Below are 20,900 nucleotides of genomic sequence, written 5' to 3'. Positions count from 1 at the left end.
GCCATTGCCACAGAGGGGCGTGGATCGAATATAATGACAGTTTTTGCATGTGTGTGTGTGTATGTGTGTATTTGCGAGTGTGGTGTATTCGTATGATATACGAACACGCCCCTGACGTCAACTAAACGTCTTTCGGAGTTAAAATAAAATCCTTTGGACATCATTCAACCGCGGAAATGCTCGTGGTGCATGCACTGTCGGACCTAGGGTGTGATATGGGGGTCTTTGCTTCAAGGTGTCAGTTGAAAATGCCACGTTTTGGTCGAAAAAATCAGTTTTTCTGGTTTGTAGTCAATTTTAAGGAATTAAAAGATTATACAACAACCAAAATCAAATAAGTTCAAATGATTTTCGTTCTTGATGAGCGGAATAAATGAGTGAAAAGTATGTTTTTATACTAAAGGAGTAAAACAAAAAGGGTTATCCAGACGTTCATTTCGAAAACCTGTCATCAGTAATATACGAAGCAAGTTCAAGTGGGAGGGACGAGCGTTTAGAGTCGGTTCTAATCCTACATATTAATATGTTTTATTTACTCAGAACAAAGTAACAAGCTAATAAACATAACAACGAGCATTCGAACAATTACCATACATAAGACTCGAGACACCGAAGCGTATTAGTAATTGAATTGTACTATATATAATCTCTTAGGGTTTCAATTGAATTATTTAGCCCATTGATGATGACACTACCAAGCTTATTTCTAATGGGCTAAATCGACCAAATCCAACTAGCTCTTTAAAATGATGTTCTACGGGCCAAGCGGAGCGAAAGCGTACCCAACTATTGCTCCCGAATGCAAGCTTGTTATCGTGGTGGTAACCATATACACCCAAGCAGTGCCGTAACTACCTTCCGCGGCGCCTTTGGCGAATTTTATTTTGCTGCTTATTTTGTACAAAATAAAATATATAAATTCGACTCAAACTCGCCCCCATTATTTTGCTGCGCCCTTGGCAACCACCCGTTTTGCCAACCTCTAGTTCCGGCATTGCATCCAAGGTTTGGTATAGGTGATTGGAGAACGTACTACAGAAAGTATTATTACATTCAATAATATACAGTTACAGTGATTTCACGGGTTGGTACATTTTTGTATCGTGTACTATGTTGGGGCTTGTGATAGCTGTAGATCAAGAAAAGTTTGTGCACTATACAAATAATACATAATGCCTTATTCTTCCCTGAAGTTTTATGATTATATTATTGAATTAGTCGTCGTTACCTTTGCTCTACTACACCTATCCGTTTCTGAGCAGCGACGATGACGACGATGACGTCTATTGTCCTCGAGACTGGCCGATTATATTTTCACAATTAAAATACTAATAATTAAGAAAATAATATTTATTAAATAAAATATTATGTCATAAACTTTCAAGTAAGTTTTTAAATATATATATATATATATAGAATATATAAATGTATATATGTAAATAAATACGGTTTACTTGATCTTTAAATCTCTATGCAAAATAATAATAACAATTAACATAACAAATTAAATATTTGAATGAACGAAACAATTAAGCTAGATAAAAACATATCTCTTATAAAAAAAAAAAAAAAAAAAAAATAAAAAAAATATCATGATAACTAAAATAATGAACTTTCTTTATTAGTGTTATTTGTGTTGGACTAATGAAATTGACGGATGATTTTTTTTTCATCCAAACTACTTTTCGTATTTTCGAATGATTACATCGAATTCTATTCGAGACAAACACATTGTTTTTATTTATTTATTTATTTTTTATTGCAAAAGTATGCACGTTTGATTCTAAATTTACAATCTATATATTATTTTAAATGGAATTTGATAATGATCAATTTTTATTTAGTGATGTTCATTATGCGTCATAGTATTTTTTCGTTCCGTAATAGCTGCAGTATTAATGATTATTTCGGTTAGTTCTAATTAACTATGTCTTGGAATTATAAATCTCAAAAAAAATCTCTTTTTGCTACGTACACCTAAAAATTCAAAACCAAACAATTCATTTGTCTAATTCGTCATTATCACCCAGGTATCATGATAAATAAATAGAAAATTTTCATTTCACTTAACGAGTATGCCTTACTCGCCGACAATGATAGCGATGTTTACAATATCACGCCTTCAATTAGTTCTTCAGTTGATCTCACCAATCCACCTCATTGACCCTTCGCTTCAAATGATCTACATATAAACATATTTCACTTTATTCTACTTTCAACTGCATTCTAACCAAATATAATCAGCCTAAATGGATTAATTTGCAAATAAATTCACATCTCATCGTTTAATCTTTAGGTCGTAGTAACTTCAACCAAATCGTAAAGCACTTTTATAACACTGAAATTAATTTCCATACATTTTCCCCATGTTATTAACATCTTTACAAGGTTGTAATCAGAAAATTACACTTCTTTACCTTAGTTCCGATATCACTACTACTTTAGCTGAATTAGGATATTTCACTAAATATGTTTACAATGCAAAAGATAAAAATAAATGTCCCCTTCCAATTTTTTTTTCTTGGATATTTATCCAAAATGTAAACATTCAGATATTCATAATATTAATCGTTACGTAATACCAATGTGATAATTTAAAAACCTCACTTAAAGAGTAGCAGCCTACCACAAAGTCACAGGTGTTAATCTTTTCACCGCACGCAAAATTATTGTAATCAGGTCCAGGGGTGGACTGACCAGGGAAATAAAGAAGAAATCGTTTCCCGAGCCCTCGGTAGTGTCCAATTAATAAAAATTAATATATATATTCGTATACAAAATCTAATATCCAAATATAATATAAAAAACACCATTCATTTACTATTAGAGTATCTGAATTGATTTGAGCTGAGCACTATAAATTAACAATATTTATTAGTTAAATATGATTTTAATAGGTCGTGTTTATCAACAATTTCGGTCCTTCGATACCTAATCTGTTTCCAATCACACTTCTGTTGCATCAAATGAGGATAAAATTTCATACAAACACGTGCATCAAAGATCGGAACTGCCCAGTCAAATGTACCCTTTGCTCCTTGGACCATACTACTAATTTTAGCGAAAGTTTAGTTTTCAAGAAAACTTCCAAAAAGAAAATTTCTCTAAAATTCCCTTCAACAAGGTCTTAGATTCGTATATAATGATAAATTTTTATTTTGGTAACTAATTATAAATGATAAAAACTGTTAAAGTTATGATAAATATACTGAAATTCATTAAATATAATATTAATTTGGTGTTATAATAAAATAATTTATTTTACTAAAAATTAAAAATAATTTAATTTATGTAAAAAACAAACTTATACATCCAAATTATTTGGATACTTCAGCAAATCCGGATAAGAATTTGATTCAAATCCGGATTTGAATATCCGGATATTCGGATAATTTAGATCTCATGGTCTACTGCCCATCCCTACTAATAACACTCATATTGTTAATTAATTATACTACCATAGTTGTAAAGAAATAACAGTATTATAATTCTTAATTTGTAAAACTAATTGTTGAGTTATAATAGTTGGACCCTGGAAGCTATAAATAACATTTTTTTTTAAAAAATAACTTAATATAGAATTTTTTTTTTAATATAACATTTACATATAGTTTTAAAATAAAACTTAGTTAAATTTTATTTTAAAAAGTTACTATTTAATATATAATATATTATTCGACAAAAAAAATTCACTTTTTTATGAATAGGCTGCGCAATAATAATTAATAAGTACATACTTACTAAAAAACAACACACACTCACATACATATAAAACTTATGTGAAGGATTTTATTAAAAAAGAGAATGTGAAATGAGAATGGCGTTGTGAAAGAGAAAGAGGATAAAAAAAAAAGGATGAGAGGGACTTTAAAGTTCCTTCCGTTCATATTGGTGACCACAAACCTTTGTTTAGCAGTTTCCCCATATTCCTTGCGTATTATGTATTTTGTGTGAACCCATTTACACGAAAACAACAATAATGGTCATTGTTGTAAGCGGGTTCAAGAAATTATTACACTAAACATTAATTATATATTATGCATATTGCCATTGATTACTAATATACGAGTATATATAAAAATCATGTATTGAATATTTATTATTTAATTTCCAGAAACTATATAACATATAAAATTGAATTTGATCAGAAAAACAAGTTTTTGCACGACTTGTATTAATATTAAAACATTAAGAATTATTAAAAACTTGAACAAAACAATTGACTCATAAACATTATTAAGATAATTTTGATATTTTTATGGTCCCTTCAGTTTCATATTGTTGCGAATTGACAAACAATTTATTGGTGAAACATGAAAAGGGTTTTATTAAATGCATTGATAACTGAGATGGAAATATTAAATTAAAAAGTATATAACTACCTATATTTAGGTATATATTACATTTAGCAATCATTTTCGTAAAAATTGATTTGTAACTAGTTTGCCATCTAAAGCAACCAATAATTTAAAACTATTATTATTTAATCACTTTTTTCATGAGTATGTAAAATGTAGAAACTTTTTAGTGATAGTTTTTTCTATATATTTTATAAGGTATAAGATGACAGTTAAGGATGTTAATAAAACAAATCAATTCTATGGTTCAATAGTATTGATATTATTTTAATTTTGTTTTACAATACAATAAATAATAAAAATAATAACTGTGCGTATGCAATCACACACGTCGGAAGTGAATACTTTTTATTAAGGAGTAGTAAGGAAGGGAATGATTGTATCTAATATTTAAATATAATAACAGTAAAATATAATTACATTGATCGCAATAATATATCGGTTCAACAGTTATTTTCTCGAGTGCTCGGGAACCTGCGACTGTTAATGGTAGTAACGCCTTATCCACAAAGAGCTTTACCATATATCTCGCATACATACGTTGGGTGAAATGTATATAGTTATCAATATCAGTTGACAATCCGAATCATTTTTCTTTTTGCATTCTACAGCACATATATCCCCAATTCTTGTTTTATGAGAAGTATTTACTTAAAAAGGCAGACGTATCGTTCTTAAGAATTTAATATGAAAATAACAGACACACTAATTTTATTATATTATATTATTTTATTGCTAATAATAAATAATAGTATTGAAGACGAAATAAGTATAGAAAACATAAATACCCTATGTATACAATATCATATAGAAAACACAAACAGACAATTAATGTTAATATTTATTTTGTTATTATTACAAATTATTAATGATATGCATACCTAATTGATCACTTGAAGTATTTGTTGTATTGTCCATTCTCAATGTTATTAATAAATTGTGCTTTTTTTTTAAAATAACATTTACAATAATAATTATCAAATGACATATAGAATAATAATAGAATAATAATAAGAAATGTCAAATAACACCACAATATTATTATAAGCGGGTTTTTATAGAGGTATCATTTTATCTATGTAGTCTGTGGAGATATTAATAGCAAAACACTTTCACTTTACAGCATCATTATTTATTATTAATAATATAACAATCAGTGTGGTCACACTACAAGAATTAATTTTTCTTATATATTTACACTACAGCAATTCCAACATCTACAAATTTAATTATTAAATATTAATATCTATATATCTATATGCCCGTGCCCGCGCATACACCAATCAGACCGCACGTCAAGGTCAACTGTACCATGCTATATCGCTCCACACTCTACTCTCCAGTAGTAGGCAGGAGTGATGGGAGGGGGGAATTTAACGCTGAGCGTTAAATGTATCCGGAGTCGTATAAGAAGTATTCACTTCAATAAATGGTATTTTAAAGTTCATGAAATAATAGTTTTCGTTTTTATGACAGACGAACGATAAACATTATTTTAGTTTTTGATATATTAATACGAAAAAAAAAACTAATAATGTAGAAGAATGTTTTACGCAATTGTTTAAGTTTTTGACAGTGGTACGCGAACAAAAAATTACGGTATACGATACACGGGATTATGCGCATTCTGTTTAAAATATATGAATTAGATAGTAATCTTTTTGTAAAATTAAAAGAAAAAAAAGTCTAATCGCTTTGCTACAGCACGGTCCTTTAACGACGCTATCGATTAAAACACGCATTTCAATTATGAGAACGTTATGCGAGGTGGAAGTTTAATTCACGGGAAATGATTTGGAGTTAAATCCAAACGAGGTACTGTACACCTACAACCGGATGTCGATGCGTTCGAAAAGAAAACCTCGCTTACCGTCACGGACGCCGTTAGCAGAAACCGTTATTACATTAGTACAACCAATCTTACAACCTCCATTCGCGAATGGATTTTATAACAGGCATTGTACATACGAATGAGTTTTCGTCATCGTAACAAATTGTCAATCGACAAAATCACGCGTTTCATGTGTTAACAGAAATATACAATAATATAATATAGTAATAGCGCAGAGTACTCGAAAAATGTAAATATTCCAGATCATCTTAATGACACTTTGCAACGAACGTCACAAGAATACGAAAATTGCCCGTCTGTTGTAAACATACCGTTTTATATGTATTTATTACCCTCAAAAAGTGAACTTTAAACAGGCGCGCATATAAGCCGAAATTATTTTTATGCACCTTCAACACACTCGTGTGATTTGCCTGAAAATATAACTAACAGTACTACTATATTGTAGTATCGTATATCGTGATAATATGCGTTGTGTCAGTGAACTTGAAGGTATGAATTGGGATCCCATAGATATTTACAATAAAATATATGGTTTTGAAATCCTGCATGGTTTATATAATACTTATTACATTTTGAAAAAGAATAATTCAATAAAATAAACTAGGCTTCTTAAAAAATTACAACAGCATAATTTTTAATTACAATTTCGTCATTATGAAAGTAGTAATTAATTGTTTTTAAATTGAAAAAAAAAAGTTCAAGAATCATACTTATCGGATGTGTTTTTATAATTTATTAGAATGGATTACTTAGAATTTAGTGAATTTAGAATTATAATAAAATGTACCTATATAGAATAACTATAATTTTTTCAAATAATTGTATGAAATGAGTTTACACTTAAAACTGGAAAAGTTATCTAGTAATACAGGTAAAAAAAATCATATATCTTTGGTCATAATATATTTTTCGTAATGATACGATCAAGATAAAAATAAAATTTAACCATCTAATAAAGTTTCCCGTTTCGAAGGAAATTTATAAAATAATTTCATGTTCTTAAATACAAATGGCTTCGATGTACTTAATACATAATGCTTTCATCGTAGGAGGATGGTGAAATAGTTAATTGAATACATTTAAACGTGTTTGCGCCTTTGTATCTTAGTTTGGACACTGTTCATTGTCAACACGGTTGGATCACACTATTCGGATAAATACAATTTGCTGTTTTCATATTGATATTATGGTTATTTTGCTTAATCTTATTTATTTCAGAACAATTTTTTTTGACCGTAGCGAGTGCACATATATCGTTTGGACCAGTTACGACGCTCGACATGGGTAATTAGGTGATTACATAACATTGTCGGCGGATAGGAAAATCAATTTGTGGGTACTTCCGGTTAGCTTTGCAGTACATACGTGTAGTAAAATTGCCGATGCGCAACGCCGCGTTACGATGACGGGAAAACAACGAAATATTGTTCGTTGTTATTTATACCGGTCAACAATATAGACTTAATGTTTTTAATATCTGACAGTGGTAAATTTCCTTTTGATTAACATATTAAAACCAAACGTTGAATCCATTGGTTTGATTGCCATTTTTATTCATCCAAATGTATAATGCGTAACACAGGTTTAATTATATAATATTATGCAAAGTACCGATTTGAATAAAATATTTCATACTACGGAGACAATTTTTCCATTGTACGCAATCGGACCAGTGTAATTATTGTTATTATACGTTATTTTTAAATTCTATGAAAAAAAAAGTCAGTCAATAATTTTCCTTTAATAATAAGATGTGCCCCATAAAACATATCAAATGAAAAAATGTACAAATTTGAAGCATTGCACGTGATCCGAATAAAACATTGGTATTTAGGTGTAGTTAGGACTCGTGAATTATTTGTTGGCAATTGACATTTTCAAAAAACGTTGTGCATTCAACATTGTTCGTTTAGTATATAAGACGTGTAAAGTTTTTGAATTCATATTTGTATTTGTCAATTGTTGCCCGTTAAAAGTTTTATAGATAAGATAGTGCAGAATAAAACAATAATCTTAATATCATTACAGGCTTGGATCCAAAGGAAGCTAATGGACTTTAGCCTTCCCTTTGAACGTGTTATATTTTATGTAAGTATTTCATAAATACTTAATAAATATGTCCTTAATTGAAGATTGGTCAAAAGACGAATGAACTTATAAATTTTTAATATTTTATCATTTTATATCTTATAACTTTTATACATAGGTATTTAATAAAATTATATATTTTGCCTTTCTGTAAATAAAAATTACGCCTTATTCTTATTTCAAATTTATAGATCTGCTCTTATAACATTATGTAATTTAATTTAATTTTGCGTTTTGTGATTGAAGAAGGATTGTATTTAAATTGCGTGTTTTTTTTGCGTTAAAATAGCAAATTGTAGAACTTTACAAGCATGTAAATTTTACATTATATATATATTAAAATGAAGTTTCATAAATTATATGTTTTTTGAGGTTCTAATGTTTCAATACTCTTTATAAATCATTTTTTTTTTTTTAATGCAAACCGTTTTAAATTCTTTGATATTTAGTTATTATGTACTACAAAATACAAATAGGTTTTACTAAGGAATTAAAAAAATATGATAATTCTTATTGAAGGATATTAATAATGATACTAATTTTCTCTAAGAAACGAAAGAGATAGTATAGTTAAAAATAATTTTAAAGTACGTATTATAATAATTTACTATACATATAGTTAAATTTAAAATAATAATTATTATTAAAATAAAAAATGAATTTAATATTTAAATCCTTTTTATCTTTTTATAATCAAATCAAACTAATAAATTTAAATTTATTAAATGTATTAAAATAATTTGAATTTTGGCTAACACATATATTTTGTGATTTTATTGTTATATACACTTTCTTTATCTGACAATAACTTGCTTATCTTTATTTTCTTTTTATTATTGTTATACTTCCTGTTCGTTGAAGTTTTTTTCATTTTCCTTTAGCAGGTCCCACACCGCACATAAATTTTGGTGGCAAAGTTGGGCCTCGCTCGGTCGACTATATGCAGACCAGATAAGTTTTATAAAAGCGTATCCACTGAGGGTATACAGGGGTATGCTATTTTTTACCACGCTTAACTTCCTCTTTTTCATTATAACATTTGGCTATGATCCCAAAAATAAAATACATCGCTCAATGTTATTCTATACACTCGGTTCTATCGTCTTATGAAACTGCACTGGCGTGTTACAGTGTTAGAATATTATTATTATTATTATATTACCATTGTAATGCTTTAATTCATTTTATTTTGGAAAACTAAACTTTTTTTTTTTTTTTATTAAGTGTTGAGTAGTTCTCTTAGCCATTTTTTAGAAGGCGACGGGGCTTGCGTTGGAAATTAATGGATGGATTTTATATATGAATTTGTTTGTGTGATTATGGGTGTTACTAGTGAAAAAACTTATACATGTGTGAGGCTAGGATAGTTATTATTGGTATTTGTAGATTGTGGTTTAGTATATAGTTACATACATACTATGGAGTATTAGAGATAAGACGAAAACTTATGGATTGGAAAGACTGGATAATTTTAATAATATAATTTTATTCGATACTCATTGTTGGATGTTTTAAATAATTATTGTGCGAATTGGTTGTGTGTATAAAAAAGTATTATTGTTGAAAGATAAATATTTTGACTTAAAAAGTTATCACAATTAATGGAGTTTGAGGTCGAGTGTTTTAATTTTAGTTTAATGTCTAATTAAATTTTTTGTCTAGATGAAAACCAGATGACATTTTGTGAGGAATTATATTGTTCTTGATTTTTGAGAGACTGATACTAGGAAAAAATGTAGAAGTAATTTGTTTAAGTGTATTAATATTAATTTTTACCCTCCAAATTCAAACCAGTTTTAAAGACTGTATAAATGATTTTGAAAATGTTTGAATGCCAGGGTTAAATCACTGTTTGAGGCAATAACACTTGTATCGCCTGCAAATATGGTTAGAATAGTATCGGTTGCGTGTAGTATGTCAGACAAAAAAACTGTTGTACAATGTAATAGCTGAGATACTACCTTGAAGGACATAAACATAAATATTTTAGGGGCTGGAAAGTTCGTCATTGTAGCGAACTATGAAAAATCGATTTCTTAAAAGGATCTAAGTATGAGTTATTTTGTTGAGGGAGAGGATCCGGAAAACTAAGTTAAATGCTTTTATATATAGTTCACGCGTTGAATATATAGTTTTTAAATTAAAACTTATCTTTTAAAAAATTATATTTATATTTAAGTATTTAACACTCCATATATGTTATTGATGATTCAAAAAGTTTTCTATTGATTTTTTTTTCCAAATAATTATGTTGAAAAAATATTTAACCTTAATGTAAATGATATATTCTTAAAAAAGAATCCATACAACTGAGTCTATAATATCCTGAAAAAATTGTTATTCGATTATTTATTACGTGTAATTTTTAATAATAATATATTATATTTTCATCGTAAAACACTGCACGTGAATACCGATAGACATTGAACAGAATATAGAAAGTTTGAAATCGTTCGACGTTATAATTTACGTACATTTATATAGTTACATAGAATCGTATAAGCTTATTTAAATTGGTTTACCGTTGAGTATATGAATAGAGACGGCTGCCGAGGCAGATGATGATCCAACCAGACACGTATAGTTGCCTGAATGTTTTTTCTGTACGTGTTTGATTTTCAGCGTGGACACAACTGTCGTACAACTAGAGTCATTGTTGGCCCTAAACGAAAAAATAAAATTATCTTATTCACAGTAAAAAAGTAATGAAATAAAAGAAGGCACAGAAACACAAGTTCAGAGTGAGAGAATATTTCGAATTATAAGTAAACATAAGACTCAATGTAATTGCATTTTTATACAACGCGATAAAAACTTTTAGCACAGTGATAGTAAATATTTAACAGGCACACTATTTTAGATTAATAAAAAGTATTAAAATAGATTAGACATTAGTGTTTAAGATTCTTTTAAAGTAGTACTATATGACTGCAATATGCATGGTATAATGTTTTCAGCTTTACAATATTGAGTAAATGAAAAAAATCATTAACAAAATAAATACAATTTATACACGGGTAAATTTTTATTAAATTCAGTTATTTTTGTACCATGTGATTTAATGTATTATTATTATGCAATTTCTAATTTTTTTTTATTTATATTGTAGGTAAGTGTACAGAGTAAACTGAGTTATTACAAAAATACAAAATATAGATATAATCAAAACAAAGTCTGATAGCGTTATTTAAACTCCAGGTGGAAAAAGAAAACAATTATTAAAAATCATTGTAATTAAATAGATATTGAACGATACCATACTGAAAATTTTAATTAGGTATTTAAATTTTTCAGAGTAAATTGTTATTTTTATCAACGTATTGAAATAAAATACCAACGCAATTATAAATTTCAACAGCTTATGTCAAATAAAATAATCAGGGTGGAAAAAAACAAGGTAATATGTTAATATGTGATTTTGTGACTTTTTCCTAATCTTTGCATTAAATAAGAATATATATTTTTCTTTTAATTTTTATTAATACTGATGGTGATAAATGATTTCTAAAAATATTGTTGAAAATGCTAAAAATTAAAAGAATAGCGTGAAATAACTTTTTAGTGTAGATTTTTGTGAAAAATATTATTTTAATATTAAAACACGGATTTGTAGTAACAACATTTTTTTGTCATTTTTAGCACCACTAAGCATCTCCAAACACTATGGTGGTATAAAAATGGTAAAAATGATGTCGCATATCAAATTGTATGAGAATTTTGCATTCGATTCAGTGGATACATTATTTTTTGATTATCATGAAAACTATTATTTATTTATTAAAACATATAATCCTATTTAAGGCATAGATTAAGATAATCACATTAATTACCATATATTTTTTTCACTCTGTAGAATAAATTGATTTACAAGAAATTATGCATACATTAGAAAATTAAAAAATAAAAAAAAAAACAAAATGTATAGTTTCTGAGTAGGTATTTGATAAAAAAAAAATAAGAATATAAGATTATGAAGGGGCGGAACCAAAGAAGAAATAGTCCATTTAGAAAATTGGATTTTCCGGAAGTGGATGGTTTTCTTATATTATCTCAGTTGTATTATTTTTTCATTCGAATTGAAAACGTAGAGAGTGTATGAATGTTTTTAAGAAAAACCGGAAATAACAATGAGATCTTACTCGAGTTTTACCGGAAGTCAGCCTTTTGTGCAAACTCTTGTTCGTAGTAAGGTTTCTAAGAACTAGATTAACGATATTTCAACAAATTTAACGCGTTCGAGTTGGTTTCATAATTTTAATTATTGAGTTTACCGAAAGCCTAATATTACGGATGGTCGTTTTCTTGTAATTATTACTTAGAACCATTACACACCTTAGTACGTCTTTTTTATAAAGAAATATATATAAATATAATTGTTTTAAAATCTTAAAATATAATATCTATTCAATCTTGACAAAATGTATACACATATACATGGTATATATATATATATATATAAACCAATATACATTTTAATTAGTGTATAAATTACTTAAATTTATTGTAAAGTTTCCTTGAGAATGTTATGTTAGAGAATGCAATTTTCAAAATCATAATATTTAGGCGTAGACATTTTATTTAAAGGAAAATATAGCCTTTTTGACATTGGACCCGGACATCTCGGCATGACCATTTTGGCGTGGCCGTCTCGGTGTAAACCATTTTGGCGTGAACCCGTTTCGGCGTACATTCAATTCTTTTAGACTTTAATTAGATTTTTACTATAAACGTGCTGTATGCCGGTATAGTATATGATTCTAAACACGCTACATAAATGATATTTGTGTAAATTATATTATGGGATACGGCATCGGCCAACAATAATAATGATTATCCCTCTAAATATCTAACCTAATATAAATAAAATTTAAATAAACTAATGAAAACTAATATTATGGGCTATCCCCTTTAAAAAACTAATGATGTTATACGACTGATGATTACGACTGTTATAATTATTTACAATTTTTTTTATTCTTTTGTGTACATCGATATACTTCTTTTTTTTCCAATGGGGACTTTTTTCAGCTTCTAATTGATTACAAAATGTATCACGACCAGATTGTACTTTTCTCAAACAAGAAATGAATATCCATAAGGTTGGATGCTGCACATCCATTTGTAAATAAAGCCGTATGTTGGCTGCCTTAGCATAGTTGTTAGTTCTGATTTAAAAGTCAAATTAAAAAATATAAGTTTAAAAGAATTGAATGCACGCCGAAATGGGTTCACGCCAAAATGGTTTACGCCGAAATGGTTACGTCGAGATGTCCTAGAGCGTTTTGACATTCGTAGTGTAATTGTATATTGGATAATATTTTTTGCAAAATAAGAATACAATATACAAAATATAAAATATCTAGGTGTGTAACTTGTTATTCAGAGGAAAATGAACCCTTTCAACAATAATATTATAACTGTATTATATATAACTTTTAGATCTAATTTATCAAAATCTTTTAAATTTACTACTTCTTTAAGTATTCAACAATTTTTAAAAATAAAGAGTAATACAATTTTATTTTCACTGTATAGAAACAGTATTTTTTCAAATCATTGATAAAAAAAACAACTATAAATTAGATTGCTATATACTAAAAATTGCTCGTATTATTGTATATTTTTATTTATTCATTAACTAACTATTTATTACATGATAAGATCGATATATATATATATACTATATATTGTTATTATATAATATATACTACAAGGGTTTGTGCACAAGACTGCACTATACCTGGGTCTATGATGTTATGTTTAATGCCTTAATAATTTAATTTACAAATTAGGAGTATTTTTAAAAATTGTTCTCGCTGTGTGAACATTTTGTTTGAAGAATAAATATTTGTATTTAACAGTAATAATAATAGTTGAGAAATGTATAAAAAATACAAAAATCATTATATAGAGATTTTTGATGACAGAATTTTTATTTTATTTACATAACAAAAAGCGAGATACAGCGGTCGGGTAAGATATAGGAGTCGGGTTAGTTACAAGACTCTTACATACGAAAATTATGTATCGTAAATTGTTCATATACACTTGAAATCAATAAAATTGTTTTTTTTTTTTTTCGAAGAATACTATATAAGACCTTTGTTTTTAATAATTGTTAATAATAATTATTTAAAATGTTAACTATTATTTAATGTACAGTTTGTACATGTAAAATCTTTATCAGGAATATTATAAAGTTTCTAAAATTTTTCCAACATGAAGATAAAGAATAGGGTACAATACGATGTATGTTGGTTTTTTATTTTTTGTGAATTTTAAGGAATATTTGATTTGAAAATTATATTTAAATCCAGATTCTGTCTGATTTTTTTCTTCGCAGGATTTTAAAATACCACTACTAATCATTTGGTTAGTGAAATTTTAAAATAATATAAATATAGAATGTATATATATATAAAAAAATAATAATAATAATAACATTAATAATAATAATTATCAATAATTAATAATTTTTCTATGAATATAAACGGAATAGCATACAAAGAAACCGAGCCTACCTTTCGGTGATTCCGCTTGAAATGGTTTGTCGTCCTCTAAACCAGGATACTTTGGATCCATTGTTGCTACCAGCGTGTATTACTTTGCAGACGATTTCCAGGGTACTGCCAGTTTTATAAAAAACGTCGCTGCCGCCTCTGGTCACATCACCGGTACCTGTTACTGACATGCGTACCGTAGGTACTGTGAACACAAAACCCAAATTCAGTATATTTATAATGTTATTATTGATGAAAGACCTCGTACACACAGCACATGTATAATATGCTGTTGTGGTTATTATCATTATCATCATTAAATTCACTATCATTATCATCATCATTATTATCGTCTTCGACAGGTATGGTTTCGGTTTATTAATTTTGGCCATTCGTCAAAGCATTCAAGCCACTGGAAGTAACATGACATAACTGGTAACTGGAAAATTATATCCACCGAAACACTTTTAGAGTTTAATACGTAAATGAAGAAGAGACTGGCGTAAGGCTTGGTGGACAGGTTAGAGAGAATATAAGCCTTTATTGGATGTCTGTGGAGACGGCGGTCGCCGCTGTTTCCAAACGACTGGTTTGGGAATATCCTAGGAGGTCACTCGTTTCTCGTACAAACGAGACCCTGGGGGAAACAAAAGGACCGAATTTAATACGCGCCTCTGAAATTATGTATACACATTGTTTCAATTGGTGGTACCAAAACCTTTTGTCATAGCCTTGGAATATACAACCCTGTTTTACCTAACCGTTTCAAACATAAGGAAAATACTATTTACTAAAAAAAAAAAAGCTCGTGTATTTTTTAATTTTAAAAATAATTAACGCGTTGGTGATTAGAATAAATGAAAAATATCTATTTGGGTACAATTAACAATTATTAAAAACATATAGTTTGATATACTCCATAAAACTGAAGAATAAATATTTTCACGTAGAAATATTAAATCGACTTTGAACGTGCAATGTTTTAGTTTTTAAAATAAAACTTTTATTTTTGATCATAGTTTATATTCAGTTTTATGAATAATTCTTAATACTTTAAACTACCAACACTACCTGAAGTTTATTAGGAGAGAATGAAAAGGTACAAATAATTTTCTTTATCAGTTAATCTTACCATCCACACCTTTAAAATTAAAATTTAAATGGTAACAGCTCGTGAATCGCTTGTTTAATAATACATTTTGTTATACAAAAAGTTTTATAAAAATATTTTGAATAATACTCGACGGAAGGATATATTATAACAGTTATTATAATAATATTTTCCGTGATATATATATATTATAATTTGATGAAAATTAAATATATTATTAGTTTTTATTTTTTATTTTGGTAATTGTTATTAGTTATATATAGGGCTCGAATTTATATTTAAATGCACATTTTTCTGTGACTTGATAAATTAATTTAGGTAAATGATAAATTCATTTCCAGCGATTTCCAATGAAATCAACTATATTTTAATTTGCATATTTTGCTATAAGTACATATTTTTATATATTTCAACAATTTGTCTATTTACGAATTATTAATGATTCAATACAGACAATTTCCCATGTTTCCAAAAGTTCGTAAACAAAATAATACCAATTATTGAATGTAATCTACGGTTGATATATTTTCGATATTTTAATATTTCTATATGTTCTAAAAAAAAAAAAAAAAATACTTAAGTTCAAAGTTTAGGACTCATAGAAGAAGCTGTAAAATGCATAGAACAACTACAACAACCATTGGGAGTTTGTATTAAAAGAAAAATGTACATTGTATTAAACAAAAATCCTGGTTTAAATTACTTAAAATTAATTAGAGATGATACATTGCGGAATGAATGGTGTAACATTGCAGGCTGAGTTCACTTCTTTGAACATTAGAAATATGAAATTTGCACCCATTACCTCTGTTGAAGTCGAGCGCTCCTTAAGTCAATACAATTTTGTGTTACGACCAAACCTTAGATCATTTAACGTTGACAATTTGAGCAAGTATATGATATCTCATTGCTATCGGTTCAAACGTAAAATAAAAAGAGTCTTTATTTATACCTCTCGTCTTACGTGGTCCTTCGATTATTTCTCGGATAATGATAAAATGTATAATAATTAATAATTTACCGTATCGGAGTGTATATGCCACGCCAGGTGAAGATTGTGGTTAGGAAAGGTTTGTATTATACTTATGATTCACATATAATCACAGACGATTCTCGAATCGGATACAAAATTCTAATGTTACGTATGTTTTTATAGTATATTTTATTTTACTGTTTATCATATGATTTGTTTCAAATCAATATGCGGAAAAAAGTTTAGTTAAGGTTATTCTTGTTATGGTGTTTATTATAAAGTTTTTATTCATTAAATAAACGAGACTAAAATTTAAAAGGTGTCATATTTGATAGACATAAAGGAGAATGAAATCATGAAGTTTGGTATAATAATGCAATTTAGTCAATCAGAGAGCAAGTACTAAAATATATCTGGAACGATGCAATATGAATAATTCATCATTGAACATTTCGAATAATTTCGAATAAAATTATAGAAGTTAAATAATACTTGATAAGAAACATTTGAAGCAATTTATTTACAGTAAGTTGATTTCATTTTTTTGTCATAAAGTATATTATTACTATAGAAGAATTTATTTATTGGGTTACTTGTGTTAGTCTGTGTGTGCATAAATTAATTTATATAAGTGTAAATAAACCTTCGATAAATCTTTTAGCTAATGTTTTGGAATAATCTCACTTATCAGGATTATTAATCTTGAAAACAAATTGAAAATGTATTGAAAAAACCCACAGACGTAATAAGTTATTATTGCCATAATCAATTCAAATTTAAATTCAACGTTTCAATCTTATAATGTTTAGTGCTAATCATGAAATCTAATTACCACATTTGAAGTAGGTATAATCAGTTGATTAATAAAATCGAATTTAAATTTAAATATATTTACCATTTTTATAATCATTTTTGAAATCAATAGAACCAATCGATTAATTGTAATAAAAATGTAATATTGAAACCAAGCATACATGATTATAATAAATTGAGTTCCTCACCATAACGCAACATACATTTTACAAATTTTGATTGGTTATTTGTAGTGATGGGTCGAACTAATCGAATCTCGAACCGAACCGAACCGAACCCTGGCAAGAAAAAATATTGTACCGAACTATCAAGCATCTTTTACTGTTCGAAAATCGAACTTGAAAATATTTGTCGAACCAGACTTACTGGCCATGATAGTTCGAAAATCAAATGTTTGTACAATTCTTCAAAAGTTATTTTTGAAAAATAAAAATTGATAATGATTATTTAGAAATAATTAGACTATTGGCGATAGAAAGTGATAATCTGTAAAGGGCACGTTATGCATTATTTATATTAATCATAATGTTTTTTTCCAGCGGCATCTTACATATTCATCCTCCACTGACCAAAACATTAATAAGTTGTTTATCGCCAATAGAGGCATTGTATCTTCATTCATAAATTAGTTATTTTTTGTTTTTATCATATTTATTGTAGAAGTTAAAATCTATTTTGGGTAAATCCATGATAATATTCCGATACTGTTACTGTGCTGTTAATAAAAACATGTTTAAACTTAAGTCTTACATTATAAATTCTACTTATATTTGTGAATTATAGTTATTATTACTATTTTTTTTTATACATTATTAAAATATACTGATTGTATTGTCATATTACACTCAATACTCAATACTCAATGAATATTTTATAAGCTAAAAGACAACACGAGAGAGCACAATACTGATTTTGAAAAATAATAATAATAATAAGAAATTATCTAAAATTTAAATGTTTTGTAAATAATACAATTACTTAGACTTAAAAGTTAAAATGTAGAATAGGTAATACGAAAACTTAAAATACAATAGTAATTAATAATTATGGTTGATTTAATTTGTGGGTAAGTGCATGATAAAAAGTATTGAGTTCGAGTCGAGTTAAGACTTAAAATTATAATAGGTTCGATTCAGTTCGAGTTCGAAAAAATAATTTAAAGTTCGATTCAAGTTCGGTTCAATTTAAAAAATCAGGCTTCGACCCATCACTAGTTATTTGTGTTGTAAATACAATTTATATTTTGATTTTCTGTTAGAAATGATTAAAAATTACCAATGATAAACGCATTGCTTAACACCAATCTAAAATATACATAAATTTTACACTTAGGTCATATACTGTATATACCTATATTAACTGTATAAAAAACTAAAGCGAATATAATAATATGACAAGTGACATCAATATCAATTTTTATCAAATTATTTTAACAGCGACATTTAAATTTTTATAACGATAATTTGAAATTATTAATTATTTAAAAATTATTAGCGCCAAATAAATTGATAGGTATTAATGTGATAAGAATACGCGTATGCGCATATCGGAATTGTCACCTAGTTTTGTTAGCTTCAAAAATTGCTCCCGTAGCTCTATCCATAATATATGATCTAAGATATTATACATATGTGTTTGGACAATAGTGGTGTTTAATTTATTTGAAAATTTACGTAAAAATAATTAAATAAAACACATTCTATTAAGCTTTATTGTAGTAATGAAATAAAAATTTACTTTTTTGTATAATAATATAATTGGACTGAGGTAGTTTAAAAATATTTATCTTATCTATGGGACTGATATGATTGATTATACATATTTATGTATTATGGACGTTCATAACGAAGCGAGTATTGGACCTCCAAGATTAAGGATGGGGTTGACTGACATAGTGAACTGAAAAAAGACGTTTCTCTGTTTTTGTTATTTATTAATTTTGAGTTTTTTTAAAGGTCATTATTAAATGAAATGTGAAATCCTAAGCAAAGGGTGCATACTTTTAAGACGTATTAGGATCATCATTTGATTTGTCCGACGTGTAATCATCGTCACATTTGAAATTTAATTGTTGAAACTGTAATTTCTAGCGTCCGTTAAGGTGTGCTTTTTATCGCATAAAAAACGATTCTGACTATTCGTGATGTTCAACTATTTTCATTTTTAAAATAATATATGCCTATTATGTTTTTTATATCTATAGATTTAGCAAAATTTAGAAAAATTACTGATTGACTGACATAACGGATCGTTAAATTTTAGGTTTTTATCATTTTTCCATCAGGTCTTGGTGGAATAGACAACGGTAGCTCAGAATATAATATGTTGTTTTAAACCGTTGTTGTCTCGTAAACTTCGTTAAATCGTACACTTGACGGTGTACTGAACATGTTGTAACTCATTTTACATAACTAACGAAACGTGTAGTAAATTACGGAATGCGTACAACGAAAGTGCATACCTATTGACCGACAGAATTGGACTAAAAATGTGTACATCATTGGAGTGTATAATAGTATAAATTAACTCTCAACATAAACAAACGTGACAGTATTATTCATTTCCAAGTTTTTATTTTTCTAATTTATGGTTCAAGTGTATATAATAATATGCTTGACAAATTAGTGGTCATCTATACTGCGTATATCAGTAAACCGGATATTAAAAACAGACGATAAAATTAAAAAAAAAAAAATAATAACAGTGAATATTTACAACGAAATCAAAAGAAATATGTTAAACAACAAAATAATGACTGTATTGTTTGGTTAGCCAAGTATAAAATGTTTGAATATTAATCAATAAACATGTGTAAATTGAACAATGAGGGTACACAAAATGACTTTTACCGTTTATTAGTTGTACGGTTGTCAATACATTATTATCGCCTTACAGTTCTTGTAGTGAGCACCACGAAGTGTATGTTGAAAAAAAAACGAAAACCCATACATAATGGTATTTTTATTATTGGCAAAACGTAAAAAGCGCAAATAATATTTCACGTGCCGTTCACATAAATGATATAAGCGTCTATATTATTATTATGTAGCGGAGATCGTGTTCAATCGGCGTGTAATGGTTTTAACGGGTAAGTAAAATAGTGTGATATTTCATGTGTATGATAGTATACAACTTTTGACTTCTGGAAGAAAACTCTTTTAAGTGGTTGAACAATGATTACAGTTTATCGAATAACATCCAG

At 27.7% G+C, this 20,900-nt stretch overlaps 1 protein-coding gene across 2 annotated transcripts in view; it reads right to left on the bottom strand.

Annotated features, from left to right (window-relative positions):
• The window catches only part of LOC112683787 (contactin-4-like), a 577,774-nt gene that overhangs the window by 43,687 nt on the left and 513,187 nt on the right, over positions 1–20,900 (bottom strand). For both annotated transcript variants that reach the window (XM_025554941.1, XM_025554942.1), the window contains 2 exons: positions 14,823–15,006; positions 10,824–10,963 (listed from right to left, as the gene is read on the bottom strand). In XM_025554941.1, the coding sequence (XP_025410726.1) occupies positions 10,824–10,963; positions 14,823–15,006 (324 nt within the window). The remainder of the gene's footprint in view (positions 1–10,823; positions 10,964–14,822; positions 15,007–20,900) is intronic.

The sequence above is a fragment of the Sipha flava genome, unplaced genomic scaffold, assembly GCF_003268045.1.
Source record: "Sipha flava isolate LNK unplaced genomic scaffold, YSA_version1 236_pilon_pilon, whole genome shotgun sequence".
Taxonomy (NCBI): Eukaryota; Metazoa; Arthropoda; class Insecta; order Hemiptera; family Aphididae; genus Sipha; species Sipha flava.
Note: the sequence above shows the minus strand (reverse complement) of the source record. Positions and strands in the feature narration are given on the sequence as shown.